Source organism: Lipophrys pholis (assembly GCF_963383615.2).
Source record: "Lipophrys pholis genome assembly, chromosome: 12".
NCBI classification, from domain to species: domain Eukaryota; kingdom Metazoa; phylum Chordata; class Actinopteri; order Blenniiformes; family Blenniidae; genus Lipophrys; species Lipophrys pholis.
The window spans coordinates 28,422,206-28,447,295 of record NC_137641.1 but is presented as its reverse complement, the minus strand read 5'-3'; the positions used below and the strand labels follow the sequence as shown (position 1 = coordinate 28,447,295).

The following is a 25,090-nucleotide window of genomic DNA, read 5'->3' as shown; positions in this document are numbered from 1 at the left end:
GAATGTTAAGTTACGTCCACTATGCTTAATTTGTCTTTTTTTTTTTTTTTTTTTTAATAAATAAAATCAATTCTTTGCTTGAAAGGTTTTTTTTCTGATTTGATTGTTGTAGGTCCGTTTTACGTTGGACACCTCTGATTTAAGTGGTTCTGCTGAAACAAGCCTGAATAGAACCACTTCCTGAGAAATACCAGAATTTGAGATTTAGTTGTTTATATCCGAACATTATTTTCTAATGGGGGGGAAAAAAAAACAACAACACAGCAGATCATGCATGTGGATAGCGTTTGTATTTAAAAAATAATAATAATTACTTTCATGATTCAGGAGCAAAAGACAGAAATGTGGAAATCTTCACTTTAACACCTTGTTCATTCAGTAGGAGTTGGACTCACTGCAGGTAAAGAGGAATAACAATCCAGTTAAGAGACAAGGAAGCGTCTCACGGTAAACACCAGCTCTACCATCCGTCCATCAGCGTGATCTTAGTCACTGATTCTCCAACGAGCAACAAGAAACGTCCGAAAAAGCAGCCGTGATCTTCTGCCTCAATCCTGCCATGGAAATTAAGATGGCTTCCTGTTGGGAGAGAATTAAAAAAAACAAAAAAAAACGGTGAAACATAAATATGTACAGAAACGGGCGAGGTTGTAAGACGGTACTTGCAGACTGCTCACCTCTGTGCGAATCGTCCTGCTGCCCTGAGCCGGGCACGTGTTGAGGTAAAGGTCAAATAAAACGCTGGGATCCGTCTCGTCCAGATTCTGGTCGGCGTCCACGCTGGCTTCCAATCCCTGAAGACCTCCAAAAACCACCAGAAGATGCCTAAAAAAAAAAAATAATTTATAAAATATATAGACATATATATCTTGACTTCTGTGAGGCTGAATTTAGGCACAACAGCGCGTCGAGCTAAATGCTAACGCCGGCATGCTAATGTTTTTAACCACCGTAATTCAGCACGACAGCATGTTGATATTAAACATTGATTTGGCGCTACTTTTCGGGCGTAAACTCACTTGAACGGCGAGAGCGTTGCCCGGTCCAGGTCGCCGCCCCGCTCCGATGTGCCAATCGTCACGTCGTAGCCTTCTTTAAACGGACCTTCTGTGAAAACGGCGCCTGCGTGGACAGAAATCGCACGGCGGTGAGGAAGAGAAGTAGTTCAAAAAGAGGAACATTAAACTACCGGGAGCAGCGATCCAACACAAAATCTGAGTGGGAAAGATTAATATAAGAGGAGGGAACTGACTGAAGCAGGATGCGAGGCGAACATTGTAGCCCCAGTAAAGTCCGGCTTCGGTTCTGGGTACGTGAGGAGCCACGACGACGCCTTTACTCACTTTGCTTTCTGTCCGGGGAAGAAAAAGACACTGAATGGATAAAACTGAAATAAACAACAACATAATAAAAAAAACCAAATTGTGGGAATATGATGGAGAAACGTACCTTGAGTCTGTGTCTTATTGAGATGTACGGTCACTCGAAGTCCAGCCTGCAGCTGTTTATCAATACGAACCTCCTGGAGGAGCAGATGGACACAGACGCTCCTGATACTTGCAACAGACAGGAAGTAGTTTCTTTGTGTTTATGTGTGTGTGTGTGTGTGTGTGTGGGGGGGGGGGGGGGGGGGGTGGGGGGGGGTGTCTTTGAATGAAATGACATTCTGAAGTCGAATACAAGATTGACGAGTCGTTGACCGTCTGAAGGAAGGATAACTCCAAACATAACCTCTTCGTTCAGACGAGCTCTGATACACCTTCAACTTTCCATTCATACAGAAATAGAATGTTACAATGTCCGATTTTTAATAAATGCAGTGGAATATATACAAACTGAACTGGGAAAAGTACTTTTTGTTTTGCTCTTAGGGCTTCTGTAAGAAGCGAGACAGTGACGCTGGTGTGGAATTACAAGCACATGAATGTGCTTGTAATTCCACAAACACAGAAAACTTCAGAAAGGAGACGAGGAGAGGAAACAAAAAGAGGCGGCATTGACGCTGTTAATGCACGGATTTACTACAGAAATAACTTCCTGTTTTCACATAAATAAATTGAGGAGAACCACATAAGTCATTAAACATCACTGGGGCTTCTTGACACCTGGTTGATGCTTCAACACACATAAAAAGTCATGAAATGTTGTTTTTAAAAGGAGATTTTAAGTTACACATGAATTCAGTCTTCGAACAATATTGGCCTTTAATGTTTCCTGACTGACGTTTAACATCTATACGTCACTGCAACAGGCAGCAAGGCAATGAGGCTGATGTCAAACTACAAGTGCCTCGTTTGATTAAAACGTTTCAGCCTCTTCCGAATCTTTCCTTTTTCCAGAAATCCTATATGCAAACTAACTTCATAAAAACTACCTTGAATTTTCTAATAAATACAAAACAGGACATGAATATCAGAGCCGACATGTTGCAAGGTTTGGAGAGAAACAGGCGAAAACAAACCCTGAGGAAACTTTTGATCAAACAATGTCTCGTTCCTTCTCGGGCAATATTTATCCTCAACCTTCATTTTAAGTATTTGATTGCCCCACATGGTTTGGATCATCTGTATGTTTGCACTGTACAGGAACAGCTTCAGCCACAAATACCACAACACACAAAAATCGAAATACTTCATCAGTAGTGAGCCGAACCCGAAACCTCAGTTTTTGATGATTCTGTTGAATTTTCCCTCATTTATTCAGGATTTTTTAATTTAATCATGTGGCTGCACTGTGACGTTCACTTCATTATGTGACCAAATCATCCACATCAGTGTTTTGCTAAAATTAAGCTTCTTTTTTTTGGGGGGGGGGGCCTAAAAAAGTACCGACATAAAGTTCAAATGAACAGTTTTCCTCATAAATACTGCAGGAAAAACTAGAATAATCCCACGACTAAACTCCAAAAATAGATTAAATATAAATATGTAATTTGTGGCACTTTCAGATTAAAAGAATTTGCTGATGAAAAGCAAAGGGTCATAGATGATGACGATGATGTTGTAGTTTTACTCACCTTTCTCATTCCACAGTTGACCAATGAGCCTTTTCCTTGTTTCGCGGGTCGATCCAGAACAATCCCTTCCCGATATTCAGACTCTTCATCTATCCTCATGTGGTGAGGACTGTCCAGCGGGTTAAGAAGTCCTGCCAGAAACAAAGACCTCCATTTATGCAACAATCAATCAAGATCAGGCGTCTGTCGTCGTCGTGGAAACACGGAACTGCCCTTAGTGTCTCTGAATAAGCAAGGTTAGTATTTTATAGAAAAATCCTTTAATATCAGAGAAAATCAACATCAATAAAATCAGGATTACCTGCATACTGTAGATCCTGATGCTTTGGGAAGAACCACTTTCGCAGATACCTGATGAAGAAGCAAAGCTGTAATTTATCTGTCGTGAAGTGCACTTTGTAACACTGGTAATGGTGAGTAAGTCTTTTTTTTTTCTTAAACTTACTGTGGACATTCAAGGTACTGAAGTATTCTGGCAAGCTGAAGAGAAGCGTGTCCCTTCTTCCCAACACCTGTAAAGTCTCCTTCAACGCTCCTGCAAACACAAATATCTCATGTTTCTGAGGAATTCCGAGATGGGAAGACATCTTTTAAATGCGTCTGCCTCATATAACTTACTTGACATCCTCTCCTTGCTCATCAAACACGATGATTTCATCGACACAGAACACGACGCAGGCTCGAGCGATCTGCCCGGCCAGGTACGTACGCAGTTCAGTGGACTGAGCGTTGTCCAGGACAGAACCCGGCAGGGCGACACTCACCGTGTACGGCCGGCCTGAAAATCACAGGCGAGTCATTACAGCCCTCTACTCATCGCCGGGAGAGCTCACAAGGTGCATGTTACCACAGAATTACCTGCTTTGTCCGGGGTTTCTTCTCGTTTTTCCTTCTCTGCCTCTTCTCTCTCTTTCTGCTTTTCCAACTGTTTGATCAGCTTGGCCTCTTTTCTTTGCTTCTTCGCCTCCTTTGCTGCCGTTTAATGGGAGTCCGTGACAAAAGTAAGAAAATTAAATAGGAATGTTAAAAGTCAGCCCTCATTCTGACTCCATATCAAGCCAGTAATCTGGGTGAAATCATGGACTGAAATTCAGTAGCCACATTAAGACAATAACAAAATGAGTGAAAGAACTGAAAGATTTCAGAGGAACTTGTTCATGCATTTATTATTTGCAAGTTGGATTATTATGGTGTGTTTATAGGTCTCAAAGAGAGTGACGCACATCACACCCGATCCTCAATCTCTGCACTGGCTGCCTGCGTGTCCAAGGATCCACTTCAAAACCTGACTGTTCGTCAATCAAGCTTTGAATGGTCTTGAGCCTCATATTGGCTTGTATAATCCATCTTAATAAAGTCTTTACTTCATTTCTACTCATTTTTATGCTTTTCTTAGAATAGAACAGAAATACTTTATCAATCCCAAAGGGAAATTCTTTGTGATTGTTTTAAGAGTTTCATAATCGCTGAAAATTAACAATTCCAATATCCTTGTTTTAATGTATTTTCTTTATTCCTTGCAAAGCACTGAATTGCCTTGTGTCTGAATGATGCTATGGGAACAAATTTCCCTTGCATTCAGGGCATAATATCACGATAGTATCACCAGTTTGCAGAACTGTGTGTATTGTGAAGAACTGTCTTTCAAAATTATTTATATTTCAATTGATGTCAAACTGCACAATTTCCAAAACGTTAATGAAATTTTACAAAACATATTTAGATGAAAAAATAAAGCAAATTCGCAACATTAAAATGGGTAAAATACTCAGCTATTTGATTTGATAAATTAAATCTGAATTAAACACTCGTGTGATGTTTTATTACACAAAACCGCTATTAATACCGACATTTCCACCAAATTCAGCCAGAAACACGTGTGGCACACGGTTTCCCTTTGCTCGAAATGTTCACATTCATCACCGCTGAAGTTTAAACCTTTTTATCCAATACAATAACTTCATAATTTAGGAAATGTCAAACAGCCGCTAGCGTGCGGCTAAAGGCTAATGTGGCTAATTTCCGTTGTTTACTCACCTTCTGCTTTTCTTTTCCTCCAGTCCACGCGCTCCTCAGACTGTAAAAACACACCGGGAATATTAGAAGGGGAAAAAATGAAGATAAACCATGACGTTAGTGTGGAATTGGTGAGAAAATACCTGAGGAGACGCAACGTTTGGTCTCTTCAACGATGCAGACATCTTCGCTCACTGTGAGCGCGTGAAGACTATTGACTTCCGGGTCAGCACGCTGATATTCACGTGACACGTCCAGGCACAAATAAAATAAAATAAAATAAAATAAAATAAAATAAAATAAAATAAAATAAAATAAAATAAAATAAAATAAAATAAAATAAAATAAAATAAAATAAAATAAAATTGCTTATTATTTTTATTTGTGATAATTATGGTATCCGACCATTTTAGATATCATATTTCTCAAGACTTAAATTTGTGGTTTTAAAGAGTCCATTTATATTTAATATATGTTATAAAAAAACATGTGCAGAAGTGTAACTAAGTAAGAGTAGGACAGTTTTTGTTTGTTTGTTTGTTTGTTCAAATACTCCTACAGATACATGTTTTGTGTTTGCTTCAAGAATCCAGATTAAACCACCCATTGATCGAGCAATCTTCTATATTGCTTAATCCTGTGCAGGGCATGTTTTTGGACGGTGGCACCCAGAGAAAACACAGCCACAGGAAGAACATGGAAATTAATTTGAATCCACAACTTTATTGTGATGAGAGCGCCAACCACTTAATCCACAGTTTCCCAGCTAAACACAAGAGCCTTCACTTACATTATCAAATCAGATGTAGAAGCATTTCTTTTCTTTTTTTTTTAAGTCCTGCTGTTGTACAATGAAAGAAAAGTTCAGGTTTAGCATAACAATTACTTCAACTGTGAAATTGCCATTAATTTTAGGTACATTACTGATAAACTATAATATTTGATCATAACATCAGCATATAACTCGTGAAAAAAAACCCACAGTACCTCAAAATATGATCATATTTCAGAAGATGAAATGTTTTTTCCTTTGTCTGTAAATAGAAGAAAATTCTAAATGTCTTTGCTTATATTTCAGAAAGAATAGCACCTAAACACAAACACGCATACATATATGCTCCTGTAGTACCTTTAAATTAAAGAGAACATATTATATGAATATATTTCTAAAACATTTAAAGACAGATGATGAATCCATTTATTTTTTACCAGCTGAAGTTCACAAATCCATTTTAGTCTTTCCAATTAAAGTAGAGGGTTGGTAAATAACACATTCTTTCTGATTCACACTGCTCATAGGAAGACTTAATCATAAAAAGTAAATTAAGAAGAGAACACACAAATGAATCATTTAAAAATCTTTATTTTAATTAAACACTGCATTTAAATTAGTCCAATGGAGGGATATCGTTTGACTGAAACAAAAATCAAAGTGCTTGCGCCGTGTAGAGACACACTAAATGAGACTTTCTACATATATTATCAGGAGGGAGGTAGACCGTAGTTAAAAATAACTGTAAAAAACAAATGTGGATGGATTGATGAAATAATGTGTCACGTTTTGTTCACTTCACTCTCTTCGACTCCACTTCTTCAAGATGTCCACAGCAGCGTCCAGTGTGGCGTCCTCCTGTTGGACAGGACAGTTTCAGTCGGGGGGACTCAAAAGGAAGCGACTTCAAATTCAACTGGGGACGAGTTTACCTTGACGAAACAGAAGCGGATGTATTTGTCAAACTCCTTGCTGTGCTCCGGGCTGTAGAACGCAGAGACCGGGATCGTGGCTAAACGCTGAGAGAAGAAGAAAAAAATGAAAGATGTTAAAGTTAAAGAAATGTTCAGGAACTTCAGTAATTGTGGACGTTTGTGAAAAATGTAACCGAGTCCTTCTACCACAAAAATGTATAAGTTGATTTTTTTTTTAACCTTGAAAGAAGCTCATCATTACAGTAATTTAGCATAAGTTCAATTAATCCCTTAATTAAATGTGCATTAAGTGACTTTCATACTGTGAAACCAATTCATTTTTCCAATATGTCACAAATTAGGTGCAACAGGAAACAGTTAACCCACATGAACCTTTATATTTACCTTCTCTTTGACGAGCCATCGAACGAATCTAAAGTCCCGCGGTTCATCCCCGGCGCTCTGGTCATTGAAATCCACCTCTGTCACATTAAGGCAAAATCAAACAAAGGATAGTTTTATCTGCACAAGTGCACAAGATTTTGTTAAGATATCCGTCGCTCACCGACGGATGAGATGTCGGCGATCATGAAATAGCCTCCCTCGGGCATTACGGGCTGCAGTCCCACGCTCTGCAGGCACGAGGCCAGCTTCTTCCTCTTGTGCTGCAGCATCGCCGGCAGCTGCTGGAAGTAGCTCTCCGGAGTCCCAAACAGTTTGTACTCCCTCTCAAATCCCTGAGCCACCGCCTCCTGCTCTTGAACAAAAAAGGACGAAAAACATTTGAAAAGAAGTGTATGCACGCACGGGTCATCAGTGGAATACTGTAAAACAACAGCGTGGTTGTGAGTCCTTCATTGTTGCTGTTGTCGGCTTGTGAACCTTGTGCAACTTTTTGTAACCTTCATAGTCCACAGTGCAGGAAGCAAGAGGATCTTTCTCAAACTAATTCAGCCTTTAAGAAGCCGCTGTCTCACGAAGGTTCTCCTGATATTACTTTTTCATTTTATTCTTTTTTCTTTTTTTTTTTTAATATAAACTTCATTATTAATTTTGTTATGTAAGACCAGACAACACTTTCAAACTTTCAACTGTCACAAATATCTAGAAAAACAAGAAAAAGAAAGATAGAATAATTAATAATACAAATATTAAACATTCTGATATATATAAAGTGTTGTGAATTAATAACAAGAAAAACTAAGAATAATTTACATTAAAAACACACATTAGTATGCATATAAAAATGTATATATTCACATTTATTTATATAAACATTATTTCCCTTTTTTTTTCTTGTTACCCATTTTTCTTCTTATAGAGGCTGCTCATCTTACTTCTCTTGTGTAACTGTAGGTGTTTAGATGGCCACAAATATTTCCGGAGACATTTATACTATGAATAGGTATATCAATAATGCCTATTCTGACCACATAGAACCATTTTAAAATCCTATTTGCTTTAGTGCACTTTGAAAGTTGATCACCTTCCTGTGTTCTGAGATAATAAAATCTGAGGTGCAACACAAAATCTCTGGCATTCATTCAATACACGTCTTACAGGCGCTATAATAATAATATTATTATTACTATAGGATGAGTTTACCTGAGCAGCTGTTGGACAGTGGTAAACCGAGTTCTGGTGGATGGTTTTTAAGTGTTTGAGGATGTTTCCAGACCCAATCGCCCAGCCAACCTAACACGTCAAAGAAAGAAATCAAAACCATATAGAACTGTGCAGCAGAGAGGACATAGGGTGCGTCCTAATATTCCCTCCGATCTCCTTTCCTATCCATTTTTCCTGTTAAGGAAAAGTGGATAGCCGTTAGTTCTTCTTTTCCTTTGATTTACATTCAAACTTTGTGATATTTGACATTATATCAGTGGTGAGAGCCTCAGGGGAGAGTGGTACAAATTAGCTTTTAGTACTTACAATTTGTAGTTTTTTCACCACAGCAGACGCCACTAACATTCACTGCCGCCGGATTATTATTACCTAGTCACCTAGTGAAAGTAATCACCTTTCCCTAACTCCTTTAGGAAGCCTCCTAACACCTTTAACTAACTCCTTTAGGAGGCCTCCTAACACCTTTCCCTAACTCCTTTAGGAAGCCTCCTAACATCTTTCCTAACTCCTTTAGGAAGTCTCCTAACACCTTTCCTAACTTCTTTAGGAAGCCTCCTAACACCTTTCCTAACTCCTTTAGGAAGCCTCCTTACACCTTTCCTAACTCCTTTAGCAAGTCTCCTAACACCTTTCCTTAATTCCTTTAGGAAGCCTCCTAACACCTTTCCTTAACTCCTTTAGGAAGCCTCCTAACACCTTTCCTAATTCCTTTAGGAAGTCTCCTAACACCTTTCCTTAACTCCTTTAGGAAGTCTCCTAACAAATTTTCCTTAACTCCTTTAGGAAGTCTCGAGGAAGTCTCCTAACACCTTTCACTAACTCCTTTAGGAAGTCTCCTAACACCTTTCCTAACTTCTTTAGGAAGTCTCCTAACACCTTTCCCTAACTCCTTTAGGAAGCCTCCGAACACCTTTCCTTAACTCCTTTAGGAAGTCTCCTAACACCTTTCCTTAACTCATTTAGGAAGCCTCCTAACACCTTTCCTTAACTCCTTTAGGAAATCTCCTAACACCTTTCACTAACTCCTTTAGGAAGCCTCCTAACGCCTTTCCTAACTCCTTTAGGAAGTCTCATAACACCTTTCCTAATTCCTTTAGGAAATCTCCTAACACCTTTCACTAACTCCTTTAGGAAGCCTCCTAACGCCTTTCCTAACTCCTTTAGGAAGTCTCCTAACACCTTTCCTTAACTCCTTTAGGAAGTCTCCTAACACCTTTCCTAACTCCTTTAGGAAGCCTCCGATCACCTTTCCTTAACTCCTTTAGGAAGTCTCCTAACACCTTTCCTAATTCCTTTAGGAAATCTCCTAACACCTTTCACTAACTCCTTTAGGAAGCCTCCGATCACCTTTCCTTAACTCCTTTAGGAAGTCTCCTAACACCTTTCCTAATTCCTTTAGGAAATCTCCTAACACCTTTCACTAACTCCTTTAGGAAGCCTCCTAACGCCTTTCCTAACTCCTTTAGGAAGTCTCATAACACCTTTCCTAATTCCTTTAGGAAGTCTCCTAACACCTTTCCTAACTCCTTTAGGAAGCCTCCGAACACCTTTCCTTAACTCCTTTAGGAAGTCTCCTAACACCTTTCCTAACTCCTTTAGGAAGCCTCCGAACACCTTTCCTTAACTCCTTTAGGAAGCCTCCGAACACCTTTCCTTAACTCCTTTAGGAAGCCTCCTAACACCTTTCCTAACTCCTTTAGGAAGTCTCCTAACACCTTTCCTAACTCCTTTAGCAGCCTTTCTAAAAGTGGCTAGGAAAGGAGATAGGAGGGATAGACTTTATCCAGGCGTTACCTTCCAGCCAGTTGCACTGAACGTCTTCCCGCCGCTGCCCACCGTGACGGTTCTCTCCCACATCCCAGGGAGGCTCGCTGTCATGAAAACAAAAGGCATCAAATCACCACGTTGCGACAGAAACACTGCAGGTCAGCGGAGTTGGTGTGCGTCGGGCCGGAGATCCGCCCCGTGTCCCACCGATCTTCACGTGCTTCGCTCCGTCGTACGTCAGCCACTCGTACACCTCGTCGCTGACGCACAGCAGGTCGTGCTTGATGCACAAGTCTGCGATCATCTGGAGCTCCTCGGTTTTATAAACCTGGAAAAAAGAAAAAAAATAAATAAATAAATTGTGTGACGCAACGTCTCACAGTCGACGGTTTCGAACCACAACTGGCGAAGGCCCGTGCTGAAACGCGCCTCACCTTTCCCAGCGGGTTGTTGGGAGTGTTGATAACGATGGCTTTTGTGTGCGGAGTGATTTTACCGGCCAGCTCCTCGGCGGAGAGAACCCAGTCTCCACTGCACAGGACGGCGCTGCCCTCTCGCTGTCGATCACAAACAAACACGTAGAAAAAGGTTCTCCGAGGGGGTAAATGAAACGTGTTCTACTCACCGGCCTCAGCGGTACGTACACCGCTCTTCCTCCGCTCATCGCCACCATCGGCTGGTAGCAGTCGAAGAACGGTTCGACTATGATCACCTGGAACACGAGGTCTTGTTACTTTCGAGACAAAAGTGGACAAAGCCTAGAGTTTCTTTTTGTTCTTACTTATAGAAACCAGGTTCTCTCGGGAAGGTTTTGTAGACTTTGACATTTTTGGTCATTTTCCCCTGATTTTAATGCTTTTTACTTTGTTGCTATGGAGTACGAAATAACATTGAAGTAATTAAATGAAATCCAAGTACTTGTCAACACAAGCGCTCCTCCTTATTGGCTGAATGTGTTAGAAACATATACATGGAAACAGAATTTATTTTGCAATATGAATATTCCACATGTTGATAAACTTTGAATCCATTCTGCACCCCCTATTCAATCCACTCTAAATGGTGCCACATATAATCAGCCAGTGGTATTTATTGATAGAGGACATGTATTGCTAAAAACAACAACAGATTTCTTTACGTAACCGTTCCAGTAAAAGGTTGAAAGGTTTGACCATAGAGTTGACCACAAACACTGAATAACTGTTTTCTAAATTTGCCTCTAGTTATTACATTATTAAAGAAAATTATAACTTGCGTACCTCATCGCCCTCATTGACCAGCGCCTGAAAGGTGCTGAACAGAGCCTGGTACGCCCCGACGGTCACCAGGACGTCTTCAAACGGATCAATGTCCCGTCCCACAATCCGACTGAAGAATTTAGCCAGGCTCTTCACAAGAGGTGGATGCCCCTGCGGAGAGGAAGGAAACACAAGAAATAAAAGACCGCAATCACCGCAAGCGTGTTTTTACTGGAAATAAGATTAGAGGAACCAGATGCCGTTGGTGAACGTACAAAGCCCCGGGTGTACTGGTGCATCGACGGCCCTCCGCCGACGGCCTTACAGAAAGCCTCCTTAACGAACTCTGGAGGGGAGAAGTCTGGAAAGCCCTGGCCGAGGTTCACCGCTTCGTAATCCGCTGCGAGCTGCGTGAACTCCACCCTGTGGAACCATGGCGGAGAACTCATGTAACCGAAGCACATATATATATCGTATTCAAGTAGATTCAGAAAATGTGGGATTCAGACGAATGAACAGGAAACACTTAAGAACCGATGCATCTTCTCTGGGAGGAGTATCGCGCCACATTATGTAATAACAGTGTAATATGTAATAATGTTCTAACTCATTATGTAATAACAGTGTGACATGTAATAATGTTCTAACTCATTATGTAATAACAGTGTAATATGTAATAATGTTCTAACTCATTATGTAATAATGTTCTAACTCATTATGTAATAACAGTGTAATATGTAATAATGTTCTAACTCATTATGTAATAACAGTGTAACATGTAATAATGTTCTAACTCATTATGTAATAACAGTGTAATATGTAATAATGTAATTCATTCTCCAACTCATCATGTAATAAAGTTGCATTTTGTAATAAAATTCTTCAATGCATTTTGTAATCACTTGTTACATATTGCAACAGTTATTACAAAATGCAGGCGCTCTCCTTTTTTTTTTTTTTTTTTAAGAAAATATAATAACTGTGCATTATGCTATAAATCATAAAAATTGATGCCTTAATTAGATAAGCTAATATACCGTCAGAATAATATTAAGCTTTCCATCTTAATTAAGATTTATTATTTCCAGTAATTATTACTGACACTAAAATTACTGATGCACTGAAATGTTGCGAGACATAAAGACATGAAATCTGCATTATTTTATGTAATTGTTATATATGATACAAAGCATAAAAAAATAAAAAGATAAAAAATTACATTATTACATAATGCACTGTTCTTACATGTTGCGGCTCGACACGCCTGCTTTTTGTAATAACTGTGGAAATATGTAACAAGTTGTTACATCATGAGTATAAAATTTGTCACATAGTTACATATTGAACCGTTGTTGAATAATGCGGCGCTACAAGGAGCCTCCAACTTCACAATCCTGTCCCTTCAATTCTATTCAGATCAATTTTGTTTATACCGTACCAAATGCAACACAGTCTAAAACAGTCGAGTCGAACAGGACAAGGGCGAAGAAAAAATAAATAAATAAATAAATAAATAAAACAGTCGAGTCGAACTCATTCAGGAGCAACACGCGGACCAAAATCATCTTAACCCCCTCAAGAAGTAACACATGAATTTTATATGATTTTGGTCACTTAATCAAATTAAAATTAAAAATAGACATGGTTGTTTTTCATGAGTAAAAAATGTTTTTTGAAATTAAAGTGGAGAAAAAAAAAGAGAGGAATATATGTGTAAAGAAATATTAAAGGGAGACTAACCCAGCTCACATGTCAACTCTGGAACTAAACCTAGTTTGATTATTTATAGAATAGAAAGGACTTTGGTCCAGACTGTCTCTGCCCCCAACCCCCTCGTCTTCCTCCAACCACGTGATCATCTATGACGATTCAAATCACCTGCTTGTCAGATCAAAACAGTGAATGAATGCACAATAACGCGCACTGGTGCGCGGGCATTAGAACCCTCTAAACTCTGTTGTTAAATATCACATGGATGGTGTTAAAGCTGACTCGAAGCCCTCTGTGTTGATTTATTTGAATGAGTAATTATTCTCACCACACGTTCTTATCGACGCCCTCCGTCCTGCGCGCGTGAAGCTGCCTGGACATGGTGATCTGGAGAAAGATGGGGGGGGGGGGGGGGGGTAAAACTGAACAAAACGCTTTTTTATTTACAAATGCATGCTTCCATAAAGGAGATCTTTCCTCACCTTTTGACGGTTTGTAAATATATTGTGACGGATTGCAGGGAGATTTAGAGCCAGATTGCGGATTATTCCCATCTATAGTTGGATCATGATGTCAGGACGCAGGAAGCGGCCCCCATGAGCGTCTCTGAGCAAGTTTTCCACTTCAACTCGGTCACGAGGAGGAATTTTCAAGTTCTTGCCGTTTCACTTTAACCCCTTTGGTGTTTTTGTTTCTGCTTCCGGTCTGGGCGGAGCGAGATAATCCAAGAGGGCGCAATAGGTACTTTCACATCCCCCCTCAGTATATTAGTTCTTTTTTTTAGGGTTAATTTTGTGATTATTTACTGAAGCATATTGCATTCAGATGAAAAAAAAAAATCAAAATTATGAGATAATTATGTCATTAATTCAGAAAAACAGAACAGATTTTTTTCTGAAAACCATTATCTCATAAATTCTAAACTAATTTTTTTCTCATAATTCTGAAATATATGACATGAATTCAGAAAAATAAATAGTAAATGTTTTTCATGTGAATGCAATATGATTATATAAGTTCATGAGTGGAAAGAATTATTTTAAAAAGCAACTAAAAAAAATGCATTGAGACACTGAAGAAGGTACGTATATGTTTCAGCACGTTAAGCTTCCATTGTTTGTCTTGATATTCTTTTTTTAATGTTCAAAATAAAAAACATTCCTTAATTTTTTTTTGCAACCAACTTTGTAAAGTAAATAAAAAACATTCAATCGTGTCATTTGATGTGTAAATTGAAAATAAATTAAATTTGAAATTAAACTTTTTTCTTTAGCAAATTTGCATGTTTTTAATGTATTGCATTTTTTCTTATGTTTTATGTTCCTGTTTTAATGTACTGCTGCTTGTCTTGGCCAGGACACGCTTGAAAAAGGGTATTTTTAATATTAAGGATTTTTCTTCCCCTTAAAATAAAGGTTAAATATAAAAATTTTAAAAAATAAGTCAGCCTCCGGCCTCCCAATGCTCTGTATTTAGCATAATTATGAAAGGTAAAAAAAAAGAAAGGGGGAAAAGAAAACCTGTAAAATTTACTGAAGTGGGCAGATATCCCTGAAAGTTGGTAGAAATCACATGGATTGGCAAATAATCTAAAATTAAATATAAATAAAATACATTGAGAAAAAAAAGAAATAAAAACAACACCCAATCATAAATTTATAAAAAAATAAGCAGAAGAGAAACATGGGGGAGTCATCAGTAGAATTGCATTTTTATTCCGCATTCACGCAAGTGGGAACTGGGATTATCGCAAGTTGGGAAGGTTCCATTTCCCAGTTTTGGAGCAAAATCACTTTTACCAAAACCTGCTGCCCGACGTGTTTCTGGGAAATCCACAAAACTTTCCCACATTCAAAGTGGGAAAACTTCCAGTTCGACTCCATTCAGGTGCATTTTTCCCGCCGCAAAGTGATTTTAACTTCACCACCCCCTGCCTCGTGAAACTGACCCTAGACAATAATAATTCCCATTGTTAACTTTCATGACTTATATTATAGCTGGAGAATCGTCAAAATAAATGCACGGAGATGAGAATAAAGTATAGATGGGATCTGCATGGTTATAGCGATGAAACAAAAAATATTAGAACGTCGCTACTGAATGTTTTGCATTCTGTGTAAATGAGCTTTTCTTTAAACCGTTAGGTGTAACGGTGTCACACCCGTTTCTTTAGTCACTTCACCTCCGTCACTTTGAGCTGCATTTGTTCTGTTCGCAAAAAAACAAAATTAAATCCTGAAGGATTCATGTTGCAGGGCTGAGAAAGACCTTTTTTTTTTTTTATTGATCAACATCAAGTTCAACATTACTTCTAAACAAGAACCAGAAAGTTAAATCACAATTTCAAGTCACGTAAACGTCATAGGCTTATTTTAATTATCAAAATATAAATCGGTGTTTTTTTTTTCTTCTTGCTTCAAACGGCAGCTTTTTTCAAGTCCCCGGGCAGAACGCGGCCCTTCTTCCGCGCCCGCTCCTTCTTCTTCTCCGATTTGACCCGGTTCTGCTTCTGGAGGTTCCTCCTCCGCTTGTCCTGCTGCTGCTGCATCTTCCCCACGATGTTCTCGCTGCGCTGGTCCCACTTCTTCTTCCTCTGGGCGCTCCACTTCTCCTTCCTCCTCAGCGAGGCTCGCAGCAGGTTCTCGTCGTCCTTGATCTTCAGGCCCTCGGCTTTGTACAGCATGTTGGTCCACTTGATCTTCTTCTCCATCTCCAGGGCCTTCCCCTCGTCCTTCTCCCTCAGCTCCTCCAGCTTGGTCTTGCGGGCCTCCACCTGGCCGAGCAGCCGCTTGTAGTTCTTCCCCGTCAGCGGCGCCATCTGACCTTTGACCCCCTGCTTATGGTTCTTCCTTTTCAGCGTTTTGTCCATGTACCTGTCCTCCACCGTCTCCACCTTGTTGAAAAGGACGGCCGCTTCGTTCCTCTTGCTCGAGGCCGGAGCTTGCTCCTCCTCCTGCCCGGCGTCGGGCTCATTCTCACTTTTTATCTCCTGGCCGCTCTGCTCGGCCAGTTTCTTCATCACGAACTCCTTCCTCTTCCTCTTCTTGCGCTCCCGCTCCAGCTTCCGCTTTGCCCGCTTCGCCTGCACTTCCTCTGACAGCGCCTTCTTTGGCGCTCCCTGGTGGACGATGGGAGGAACAAGATTAGCATGCGCAGCATCGTGATATGTAATTTTAATAAAACGGCGTCTACCTGGCCCCTGGACTCCTCGATCTTTTCATGCAGCCTCTTGCGTAACACGTCGACCGTCGAGAAGCTGGAGACGTTTCCTCCTAAAGGGAAGAAACTTAGATTAGTGCACGGGTTTCCAAACTACAGCTTGTTGGCCAACATTTAAAAAAAATATCCTGAAATAAGGCCAACAGATTCCTTTATTGTATTCATTGTAATTCTGAGTCCTACCACTAGGTGGAGTGTTTCCACAAAACTGTTACGTCCCATTCACACAATGTTTTCAAGTGAAAACACAAACCGGATCCGTTTATACCACGACAACTACCGAAAACAGAACTTGTTGAAAATGGCTCTTAAAAAAGGTGGAACTTTTTGAAAACACTCCGTGGGAAAACAGGGGAAAGACCCGCGGTGAAAACGCTGCTACCGTGTACCACGCACGACGGCTGGAGTGAATAGTTCTTCTACACAAACGAGAGGAGATAAGGAATAACCGCAACGTTTTCCTCCAGAGTGTCATGACTCCCAGTCAATTATCTCCTGGGTATTTATATTGTTGAAATGCAAAAACTATTTATTTTCACATGAAACAGCGTCACGTAAACACACCGAACATGTAGCAGTTGCTCACAAATAAAAAAAAAATGAGAAGAACCCACATTTCAGTTTAATAATCGCTAATCTGGATAACTCCAAGCGCGTTCATGCATCTGCATGCTGCGCCGTATGTTGCCGTGGAAACACGAAGCTCAGTCTAAAAGTCCCCGTAAATGCATCACGCCGATGACGAGACGCAGCCTGAACGTACCCTGATGTTTCCCTGCTGCGGCTCCGTTCAAGCCGTTTGCAGCTGCCGAGGGTTTTTCCCGAGACGCCGGAGACGCTGACGGCTTCTGTTGGGGTTTGGAAGTCTTCACCGCAGCGGCATTGTCTTTACCCTTTTTCTTCTTCTTCGAAAGGCCGGCGTCGTTTTTACCTTTGAAAGGAACTACAGACAAACACATCTGCTCATTAGTTTTTGTAGAGGAAGATGTGTACAATCAATATCCTGGTTAATCAGCACTGTATAGATGAAATCCTTATTAACCATTATGTGAAAAATAAAGACCAAAACACCAGAATTTGGTTCGTTTCATCACTTAACACAAAACCAATGCAACTCCGAGGCCCCCTTTTTAAGCGTATTAACAAAACTAGTGATATTTCTATGTGTTTGGGCTTTGAATCTACACATAAACGCAGTGATGAGTCTCCCCAGAGCAGTGATGTATGACAACTCAGTGGAGATTTAGAACGCCTCTGTGACGGAGAACTACGTCACAGTATGTGACAGAAGCACATTTGTTGTGCGACCAGTGTTAACACTTTGACTGCCGTGATAAAAATGGATCCAGTGAAAGCGTTGCTCGTTCTTGGGCTTCGTTATTTAATCCAACGCCACGTTTGGGAGGAGCTCCGCTAATTTAGCGGCTTCAAACAAACAAACCATTTTGGCGAAAGGACAGGAAATAATTTGCACCATTTGTAACGCTGTGCTCCCCCCCCCAGGATTCTGATTGGCGAGCATGGCTTCATGCTTCTCATTATACTGCCCCCTACAGGTTTGGCATGCTCATAGTAGCTCTGAACCAAGTTTTTAATGCGGTCTGTGTACATGAAGAGTTTTTAGGAGGAAATATCAGTATTTCTAAATACCCGGCTACGTGAAAATGTGGCCTTAGACCCTGGGTATCCAACACTCGAACTTCAGGAAAGTTCAGCTTGGCCGATGAAATGTGGATGCAAATGCAGATTTCATGCAATTTTCCAATGAAAGCAACTGTCATTCCCACCTTGTTCGCTACACAGCTTTAACACAACATTAGGACTCTTATTAGTTATGCTCAATCTTTCACAAATATTATGTACAATAAAGATACGGAAGAAGACTGAAACTGTTATGAATTGCTTTTTTTTATGCTCTGCAAATTCAACTTGACAATTTTAAATATCCAAGAAAACACAATCATCATCGATTTTTAATCAATTATTTTGAAAAACAGACATTAACATCATCGATAGTCATCATCAGCCAGACTTTTTGCCATTTCACATCATATGTCGGATTTTTCGTTTGACTTACACGTGAGGTTAAAACGTAAATATGACAGATTGAAGTTATACATGTGCACTATTAAGCTGTAGAGAAACAAACACAGCAGGCTGGTCTCACCGAACGGCCTCTTCTTCGGCTCCTGGTCGCGCTGAATAACTTTACTGGCGAGTTTTTGGATGTACGAGTCCTTCGAGGCCAAATCCATGACGGCAAAACATCCGATTCGATCCCTTAAATCACCCAAAACCACACAAACAGACCCTAAAATATATCAAGACATTCCTCGACACACGTGCGTAAGACAGTGGGCGGAGCGGCAGCGAACCGGAAGTGGTAACATGAAAAGGGTCCCCCCTCTGACAGGAAACATGTCGGTTACGTAGCTTGTTATGTAGTCGGTTATTTCTTCTCTTTCTCCCCCTAAAAGGTTTTCAATCATATCGATCCAGACATGGCTCCTCTGAAATCTCTGCTGGCGTTTTCCAGCAGGTTGCTGCCGATTCTAAAGCAGCAGGTGAGTCTTTGTTTACTGTCGTTATAACACAAGTAGAAATATGTGAATGTCATTTCCAGCACTGAGTGCAGATGTGTGAATATATTTATATATATTTTTTTGTCGTTTGCAGACTCATGTTATTTACATCAAGAGGACGTTTCTTCTATCCAGACTCTTTAAACATGCAGACGGTATGAAAATATATGTTTCCTTTGTTGCATTGTGGTTCCACACGTGTAAAATTGCAGGCAAAAGTTAAATAAACTTAAAAAAAAAAAACTGACACAACACAGTAGATTGAATGTAAAAAACAATCCATATCAACGTAGTGGGAAATATACAGTTGATTCAATTTCATTAAATTGCCTCTTGTCACATTTGATTGGTTCGAGTCCATCAGTATTTTAATTGTGCATTTTAGATCACGTAAAAATGAAATAAATTACTTAACTAAAGTTACCAAACACTTATAAATAATGTAATCTGTCTTGCACAATGCATACTTCTGTGTTTGTTTGTTTTTTACAACGTCATACTCAAATACTTTGATAATAGGAGAAGAAATGCTTTGCACAATGAGTTGTTTTGACTACATTTACTCTATTGAACCATTTTAAATCGAGAAAATACCTGACTATTATCACGTTACGACACAAATACTATCACTAAAATGTAGGCAGTTCATAGGAAATGTAAGTATATTTGTATGGATTGTTTAGATATACATTTTGAATGGAAGACAATTCAATAAAAGAAAGAAAAAGAAGACATAATATATATGCACACACAAGTTAAATGCAATTCTTGGAATGAAATTAAAATGTGAAAACAAATTACAATCGTTTTTAAGAGAGGAAACTGAAATCAGAAATGGTTTACAAGTGCTCATGGTGACGTGAACAAAGAAGCTTTTTTATTTGACCGGCTTGAGGTTCTCCTTCGAGGTTGACAAAGTGCATAGTTACTATTTATTTAATAATTATTCCAAGACTTTATTCCTATTACTATGACTACATGACTATAAATATCTTGTAAAATGAAAATGCACATTGATAAATATGATGCACATATTCAGACATTGATCCGCTGTCCGTCTGCAGGCAGGCTCGCCACCGTGGGCAGGAGGTCCGGCTCCACGTTGTCCAAAGCAGAGAAAGAGGAAGACAACTTACTCAAATGGTTCCTGCTGCTCATCCCTGCCACCACGTTCGGCCTCGGCACCTGGCAGGTACATCTTAGATCACAGCTTCCTGGCCTATTTGAAATAAACAGTAGTACTCCCTTACGTGTTTGCTGGAGGACCAATGCATCCCGTTTCTGTGCAGGTGAAACGGCGCCAGTGGAAGATGGAGCTGATTAATGATCTCACGCGACTGACGACTGCAGAACCCATTCCTCTTCCTATCGAGTAAGTGAATCGCGAACGCACGCGGGGCTTCGACTCCAGGTCACGATGGCAGAAAATGAAAATATAAGAAACGTCATGGGAGTTGACGATGAACAGGGTCAGTTTAAGGTCCAAAATCAACAATTATATAATGTTTTTGAGCTATAAGTCTGAGGGGAAAGAAAACACATTACAGCATCATCGTGGCAACTAAAGGGGATCCTAAAACACTGTCATGTTTTATACTCGTGTAGATAAGTTGTGATATTTTCCCGGATACGAGATTCCCTTCACACGTTTCTCCTGTCATTCGTAGCCCCAACGAGCTGAAAGAGCTGGAGTACAGGCGGGTGAGAGTGCGCGGGCGGTACGACCACTCCAAGGAGCTGTACGTGTTGCCCCGCTCGCCGGTCGACCCCGAGAGGGAGGCCAGAGAGGCCGGCAGGCTGTCCTCCAGCGGGGAGACGGGCGCCAACGTCATCACCCCGTTCCACTGCACGGACCTCGGGTGAGGAGACCAAACGTCACCGCAGGGCGGGAGAGAGAGAGAGAGAGAGAGATTAACAATAAACAGCCGGTGTGGATAAACTGTGGTTGTTGTCTCCGAAGCATCACCATCCTGGTGAACAGAGGATACGTGCCCAGGCAGAAGATACGGCCAGAGACCAGGCAGAAAGGACAGGTGTGTAACGAGGCGCTCCACTCCTCTGATGTGTTAATAGACCTCACGACATTAAAAAAATGTTTAAATGGTTTTTAAATCTTGTCTTAAAAAAAGAAACAGTGAATCGGAAAAAAACGTATGATCCTTGAAATTTTTTTTTTAAAAAGAATACATTTTTTTTTAAAGATGAAATTATTAAAGTGGAAATAAATAAAATACATGAAATGCTAAATATATGCAGAAAAAAAATATATTTCCAAGGTATTGCATCGTAACACCTTAACATGAAGAAATCATGTTTTTATACCTTTTAATGTGTACTTTTAACTTTTTTAGACACTTTTAAAGAATAAATGAGCCTTTGCAATGTCATTTTGTTTACATATGCACCTATTTTGTATTAAATTAAGATCTATTTATTCTCCCAATGTACAGATTAATTACAATAACATTTTCCCATATACTGATTAGAAACACTCACCTAACACCAAATATATATACACACACACAAGGATTACTACAAAAAATAGGATACATGAATTAAATACAATAAAAACTGAAAATTCTGTTTAAATTGCAAAAACGGTAAACACCAGATAAATAACCAAAACGAGCTTCTATCACGTCCTGTCCGTTCACTCATTCACAAGTTCTGCTGCTGCTGCAGGTGGAGGATGAGATGGAGGTGGTGGGAGTGGTTCGCCTCACCGAGATCCGGAAGCCTTTTGTTCCCAACAACGACGTGGAGAGGAACCGCTGGCATTACCGTGACCTGGAGGCCATGTCCGGCACCACCGGGGCAGAGGCCATATTCATCGACGCCGACTATCGTGAGTCACAGCTCCTCCTCCTCCTCTTCCTCCACTCGGCCACAACAATCCTCCACCTTTGCACGTCTAATACGAAAATGCATCCCGTGTCTTACAGGCAGCACGATTCCTGGTGGACCAATCGGCGGGCAGACCAGAGTGACGCTCAGGAACGAACACATGCAGTACATCGTAACGTGGTAGGTGGCGGCGTTTCCTCCTTTATGAGCAACATTCATCCTCCCACACCTGAACCACTGATCGTGAGCACCGCTTTGGGTTTTTCCCTTCCAGGTATGGCTTGTGCGCAGCGACCTCCTACATGTGGTACGCAAAGTTCATCAAGAAGATCAAACTGTGAGGCGTTTTGGGACCTACTGCAAAATATGTAAATAGCTTCTGTGAAAACCGAGGAAATAAATTAACCTTCGACTGCGTCGAGTCTCGTGGTGATTTTGGTTTTCTCACTAGTCAAAGCAAACAGAACTAGAGTCACTGGTCCTGCAGGAACGATTGGCAACAATAGATTCTTGCTCAGTTCAAGTGAAATCTCAATAAGAAGATTGGATTTGGGAACAATTTCTGAGTCAGATTGTAATTTTTACACTCAATGAAGAATTAACCTTCATGGTCTTACAGCAGTCCTGTTATAGATCCACTCAAGTTCTCATTTCACCTGCTTTTAACGTAATCTTTGTTTAATCAACGTAAAATCCACACGACAGAACTTCAGTAATAAAATCGACACGTATGTAAATACTCTGTACGGAAGAGTTTTAGGGCCACTGAAGAAAAAAAAATTCGGAGGCTAAAAAAAAAAAACGTTCGTGGCCCCTAGAAAAAGTCGAGATTTTTTTTTTTCCACGGAGAGGCTTTCTATCCATCCCTCATTTGCCCGTAGATGTAAATTCACATTAAATCCCCTTAATTCTGACTATATCGGGTTGCTTACTGCTTATGGACGTGATTTTACACAGGATTTCCTTGATTAACAAGAACACATAAATAAGCAGCCCGGGATCCGTGCCTTTGTCCTTCGTACTCGACAAACTTCCGCGACGGAACAAGGCAGCAGGCTGCTCGGTCTCTTCTGGTCCTCATACTAATGATAACTGTACCGTGTTTATGAGCTAGACTCTGTCCTGAAGCATCTTTTCATCACTTCATTAAACCGCCTGATTTGCATTTGCTCAGTTCTTCAGTGGCCCTAAAACTCTTCCGTATCTGGAGCGCATGTCTTTACAAGACGAGCAGATTTTCTTTACATTTCCATTAAAAAAAATTTTAAACAATAGAATGGCATTATTTAGTGTAGCACACAGACACAACTAAGTATTTAAAAAAAAAAAAAAAAAAAAAGGTCTTAATATATCAACCAGAAATCAGAGTCACTCCTTTTAGGACATACATATTCTTTTTTATTCCAAACAGTTTAACCAAGCTTGGTGGCCAGTTCCTTGGCCTTTGCCTTCTCCAGCTTGGTGATGCGGGCTGTGGACTTGGGGCCCATGATGCCGCCTCCCCAGTGACGACGGATCTGAAAAAAAAGAAAGAAAAAAAACATTGAAGCGACGATTCCGACGACACGAAAGGCGTCAGTGAGGATGAAGAGACCGCCACAGCGGGGTGTAATCCTCACCTCCTCGTATCTGTCGTTGTAGTTGGTCTTGATGGCTTCCACGAGCTTGGCGAGTGCACCCTTATCCTCACTGGGGCGGAGAAAACGAAGACATTAGATGAAGCAGCAAGAGTGAAGCTCGGCCTGATAATTTCAGTATTCCGTCACGTTGAAACGATTGGGACTCACGGATTAGTCTGTGTGAACGCCACCGAAGTGCAGGTCTTTCTGTGCACCAGCCTGCCCAGCCGAGCCTTTCCCTTGACGATGCAGTACGGGACGCCCATCTTGCGGCACAGAGCGGGCAGGAACACCACGAGCTGGAAGAAAGAAAAAAACGGGTTCGTCACGTTAACAGGAAGTAACCGCGGTCGCGTTTACCACCGAATTCGTAGCGACTCCTTGTGCGTGTTCTGCGGTCTCTGCTCAGGGTTAAAAAGCTCGTTTGTTGTGATCCACACAGACGATTCAGGTGAAGAAATTCAAACATCATTGCAAAGAGACCGATTTCTACATTCAATGAGACCAAACGCCAGAACAGGACAACCTCACCTCAATTGGATCCACGTCGTGGGCGATGATGACCAGCTGGGCCTTTTTGCTCTCCACCAGAGAGGTGACAGAGTTTATACCTGACGAGAGGAAGAAAAAAAAAAAAAAGAGTGGGGTTAACTTTAAATCACAGTAGTGGGTGTTTTTTTTTTTTTTTTTTTTAAGGTGGCCAATGCTCAGGGTTAAAAAGCTCTTTGAAAACATCAAGGCAAGTTTCAGGTGAAGAAATTCAAAACATCACTGCATCCAGGCCAAGGGACACGACATGTTAACCTGGAAAAGTTTGTTAATCTCTTGGATTCTCACCGGCGCGGAGGACGGGAGGCCTCTTCGTAGGCGTGTCTCCCTTTCCGGCTGCCTTCTGCTCAGCGCGAGCGAGCAGCCTCTGCCTCTTCTCCTGCTTCGTCTCTGGCCTGTATTTGTGAGCCAGTTTGAACAGCTGTGTGGCTGAGGAGGAGGAGGACGAGAACAATAAGAGATTCAACCAATGACCCGTGACCCGCACCGTTTAAGTTGCAGCAACGGAATTCAAGCAAATGCATCAGTGATCTTGGTGGAATGTCAACATTTCTTCAGATAGCAAATATTCTTTCACATCATCTGCATGGACCAGCGTCGACAAAAGACAAGCTTTGGTGTATTAAAATAAATCGCAAGGCTCCCCCCCCCAAAATTAACTTTCGCGCTCCAGATGTAGCCGACCTTACCGGTCTGGCGGTCCAGAGCCTGGGTGAACTGGTTGATTGCAGGGGGGACCTTCAGGCGCTTGTAGAGGATTGAACGCTGCCTCTGCAGGCGGATGTAACGGGGCCATTTCACAAAGCGGGTCAAATCACGCTTTGGCTGAATATCCTGGCCTGTGAATTACAAAACGCGTTAAAATCAGTCAAAACAGAGAGGCTAAAAATATCACCCGAGGCCTTCACTCTGCAGTGCATCAGCGATCTTGGTGGGAAATTGTCATCAGTGGTGTTTAAGATAGCAAATATTCGTTTACATCATCTGCACCATTTATTACACAGGTTTGAAAATGCAAAGGGGAAACGTACCGATGCCAAAGTTCTTCGGCCTCTTCTCGAAGAGGGGGTTGACAACCTTCTTGGCCTCATGTTTCTTGGCCACAGAAGGGGCTGGTGCCACCTTCTTCCCCTTAGCCTTCTTTCCCTTAGGCTGTGGAGAAAGAAGAACATGTTATGAGAAAGAGTTGAGATTTAGCACCATCGGTTTAAAGCTGTG

At 40.9% G+C, this 25,090-nt stretch overlaps 4 protein-coding genes across 4 annotated transcripts in view; 1 reads left to right on the top strand and 3 right to left on the bottom strand.

Annotated features, from left to right (window-relative positions):
* Positions 1-269: 269 nt before the first annotated feature.
* Positions 270-13,772, bottom strand: LOC308118294 (kynurenine--oxoglutarate transaminase 1-like). The gene is made up of 25 exons (XM_080477644.1): positions 13,542-13,772; positions 13,388-13,446; positions 11,625-11,772; positions 11,371-11,520; positions 10,737-10,823; positions 10,546-10,668; positions 10,319-10,439; positions 10,139-10,215; positions 8,324-8,413; positions 7,284-7,470; positions 7,124-7,200; positions 6,737-6,823; positions 6,617-6,662; positions 5,176-5,222; positions 5,054-5,093; positions 3,875-3,988; positions 3,635-3,794; positions 3,462-3,551; positions 3,318-3,367; positions 3,017-3,147; positions 1,450-1,522; positions 1,253-1,351; positions 1,020-1,122; positions 678-825; positions 270-579 (listed from the first exon to the last, which is right to left on the bottom strand). Exons 1-25 carry the CDS (start codon positions 13,611-13,613, stop codon positions 490-492), a joined length of 2,469 nt encoding a protein of 822 aa, XP_080333770.1. The 5' UTR covers positions 13,614-13,772; the 3' UTR covers positions 270-489.
* Positions 13,773-14,751: 979 nt separating this feature from the next.
* surf6 (surfeit 6) lies at positions 14,752-18,649 on the bottom strand. Its single transcript, XM_080477051.1, has 4 exons — positions 18,446-18,649; positions 17,042-17,221; positions 16,252-16,331; positions 14,752-16,177 (listed from the first exon to the last, which is right to left on the bottom strand). Exons 1-4 carry the CDS (start codon positions 18,531-18,533, stop codon positions 15,476-15,478), a joined length of 1,050 nt encoding a protein of 349 aa, XP_080333177.1. The 5' UTR covers positions 18,534-18,649; the 3' UTR covers positions 14,752-15,475.
* Positions 18,650-18,663: 14 nt separating this feature from the next.
* surf1 (SURF1 cytochrome c oxidase assembly factor) lies at positions 18,664-22,962 on the top strand. The gene is made up of 9 exons (XM_080477049.1): positions 18,664-18,842; positions 18,955-19,015; positions 19,925-20,052; positions 20,150-20,232; positions 20,528-20,719; positions 20,821-20,893; positions 21,543-21,705; positions 21,803-21,884; positions 21,979-22,962. The coding sequence occupies exons 1-9, from the start codon at positions 18,780-18,782 to the stop codon at positions 22,043-22,045; spliced, it is 912 nt and encodes a 303-aa protein (XP_080333175.1). The 5' UTR covers positions 18,664-18,779; the 3' UTR covers positions 22,046-22,962.
* The window catches only part of rpl7a (ribosomal protein L7a), a 3,017-nt gene continuing 865 nt past the window's right edge, over positions 22,939-25,090 (bottom strand). Inside the window, exons 2-8 of the mRNA XM_080477050.1 lie at positions 24,904-25,024; positions 24,562-24,711; positions 24,161-24,301; positions 23,855-23,934; positions 23,492-23,622; positions 23,324-23,393; positions 22,939-23,221 (exon numbers count right to left, since the gene is read on the bottom strand). Of these exons, the coding sequence (XP_080333176.1) occupies positions 23,117-23,221; positions 23,324-23,393; positions 23,492-23,622; positions 23,855-23,934; positions 24,161-24,301; positions 24,562-24,711; positions 24,904-25,024 (798 nt within the window). The 3' untranslated portion in view covers positions 22,939-23,116. The remainder of the gene's footprint in view (positions 23,222-23,323; positions 23,394-23,491; positions 23,623-23,854; positions 23,935-24,160; positions 24,302-24,561; positions 24,712-24,903; positions 25,025-25,090) is intronic.

What these genes read in the sequence shown, in the direction of transcription:
- LOC308118294 (XM_080477644.1), bottom strand. Translation starts at nt 13,613, where the DNA reads ATGGGAATAATCCGCAATCTGGCTCTAAATCTCCCTGCAATCCGTCAC. An exon ending in TGGTCAATGAGGGCGATGAG is followed by an intron (nt 10,824 to 11,370) that starts GTACGCAAGTTA and finishes CTCGTGTTCCAG; the next exon opens with GTGATCATAGTCGAACCGTT. An exon ending in AGAAACCCCGGACAAAGCAG is followed by an intron (nt 3,795 to 3,874) that starts GTAATTCTGTGG and finishes TGTGATTTTCAG; the next exon opens with GCCGGCCGTACACGGTGAGT.
- surf6 (XM_080477051.1), bottom strand. Translation starts at nt 18,533, where the DNA reads ATGGATTTGGCCTCGAAGGACTCGTACATCCAAAAACTCGCCAGTAAA. An exon ending in GCCGAAGAAGAGGCCGTTCG is followed by an intron (nt 17,222 to 18,445) that starts GTGAGACCAGCC and finishes GTTTGTCTGTAG; the next exon opens with TTCCTTTCAAAGGTAAAAAC. An exon ending in TCGAGGAGTCCAGGGGCCAG is followed by an intron (nt 16,178 to 16,251) that starts GTAGACGCCGTT and finishes ATCGTCCACCAG; the next exon opens with GGAGCGCCAAAGAAGGCGCT.
- surf1 (XM_080477049.1), top strand. Translation starts at nt 18,780, where the DNA reads ATGGCTCCTCTGAAATCTCTGCTGGCGTTTTCCAGCAGGTTGCTGCCG. An exon ending in TGCCGATTCTAAAGCAGCAG is followed by an intron (nt 18,843 to 18,954) that starts GTGAGTCTTTGT and finishes TGTCGTTTGCAG; the next exon opens with ACTCATGTTATTTACATCAA. An exon ending in TTCCACTGCACGGACCTCGG is followed by an intron (nt 20,720 to 20,820) that starts GTGAGGAGACCA and finishes TTGTCTCCGAAG; the next exon opens with CATCACCATCCTGGTGAACA.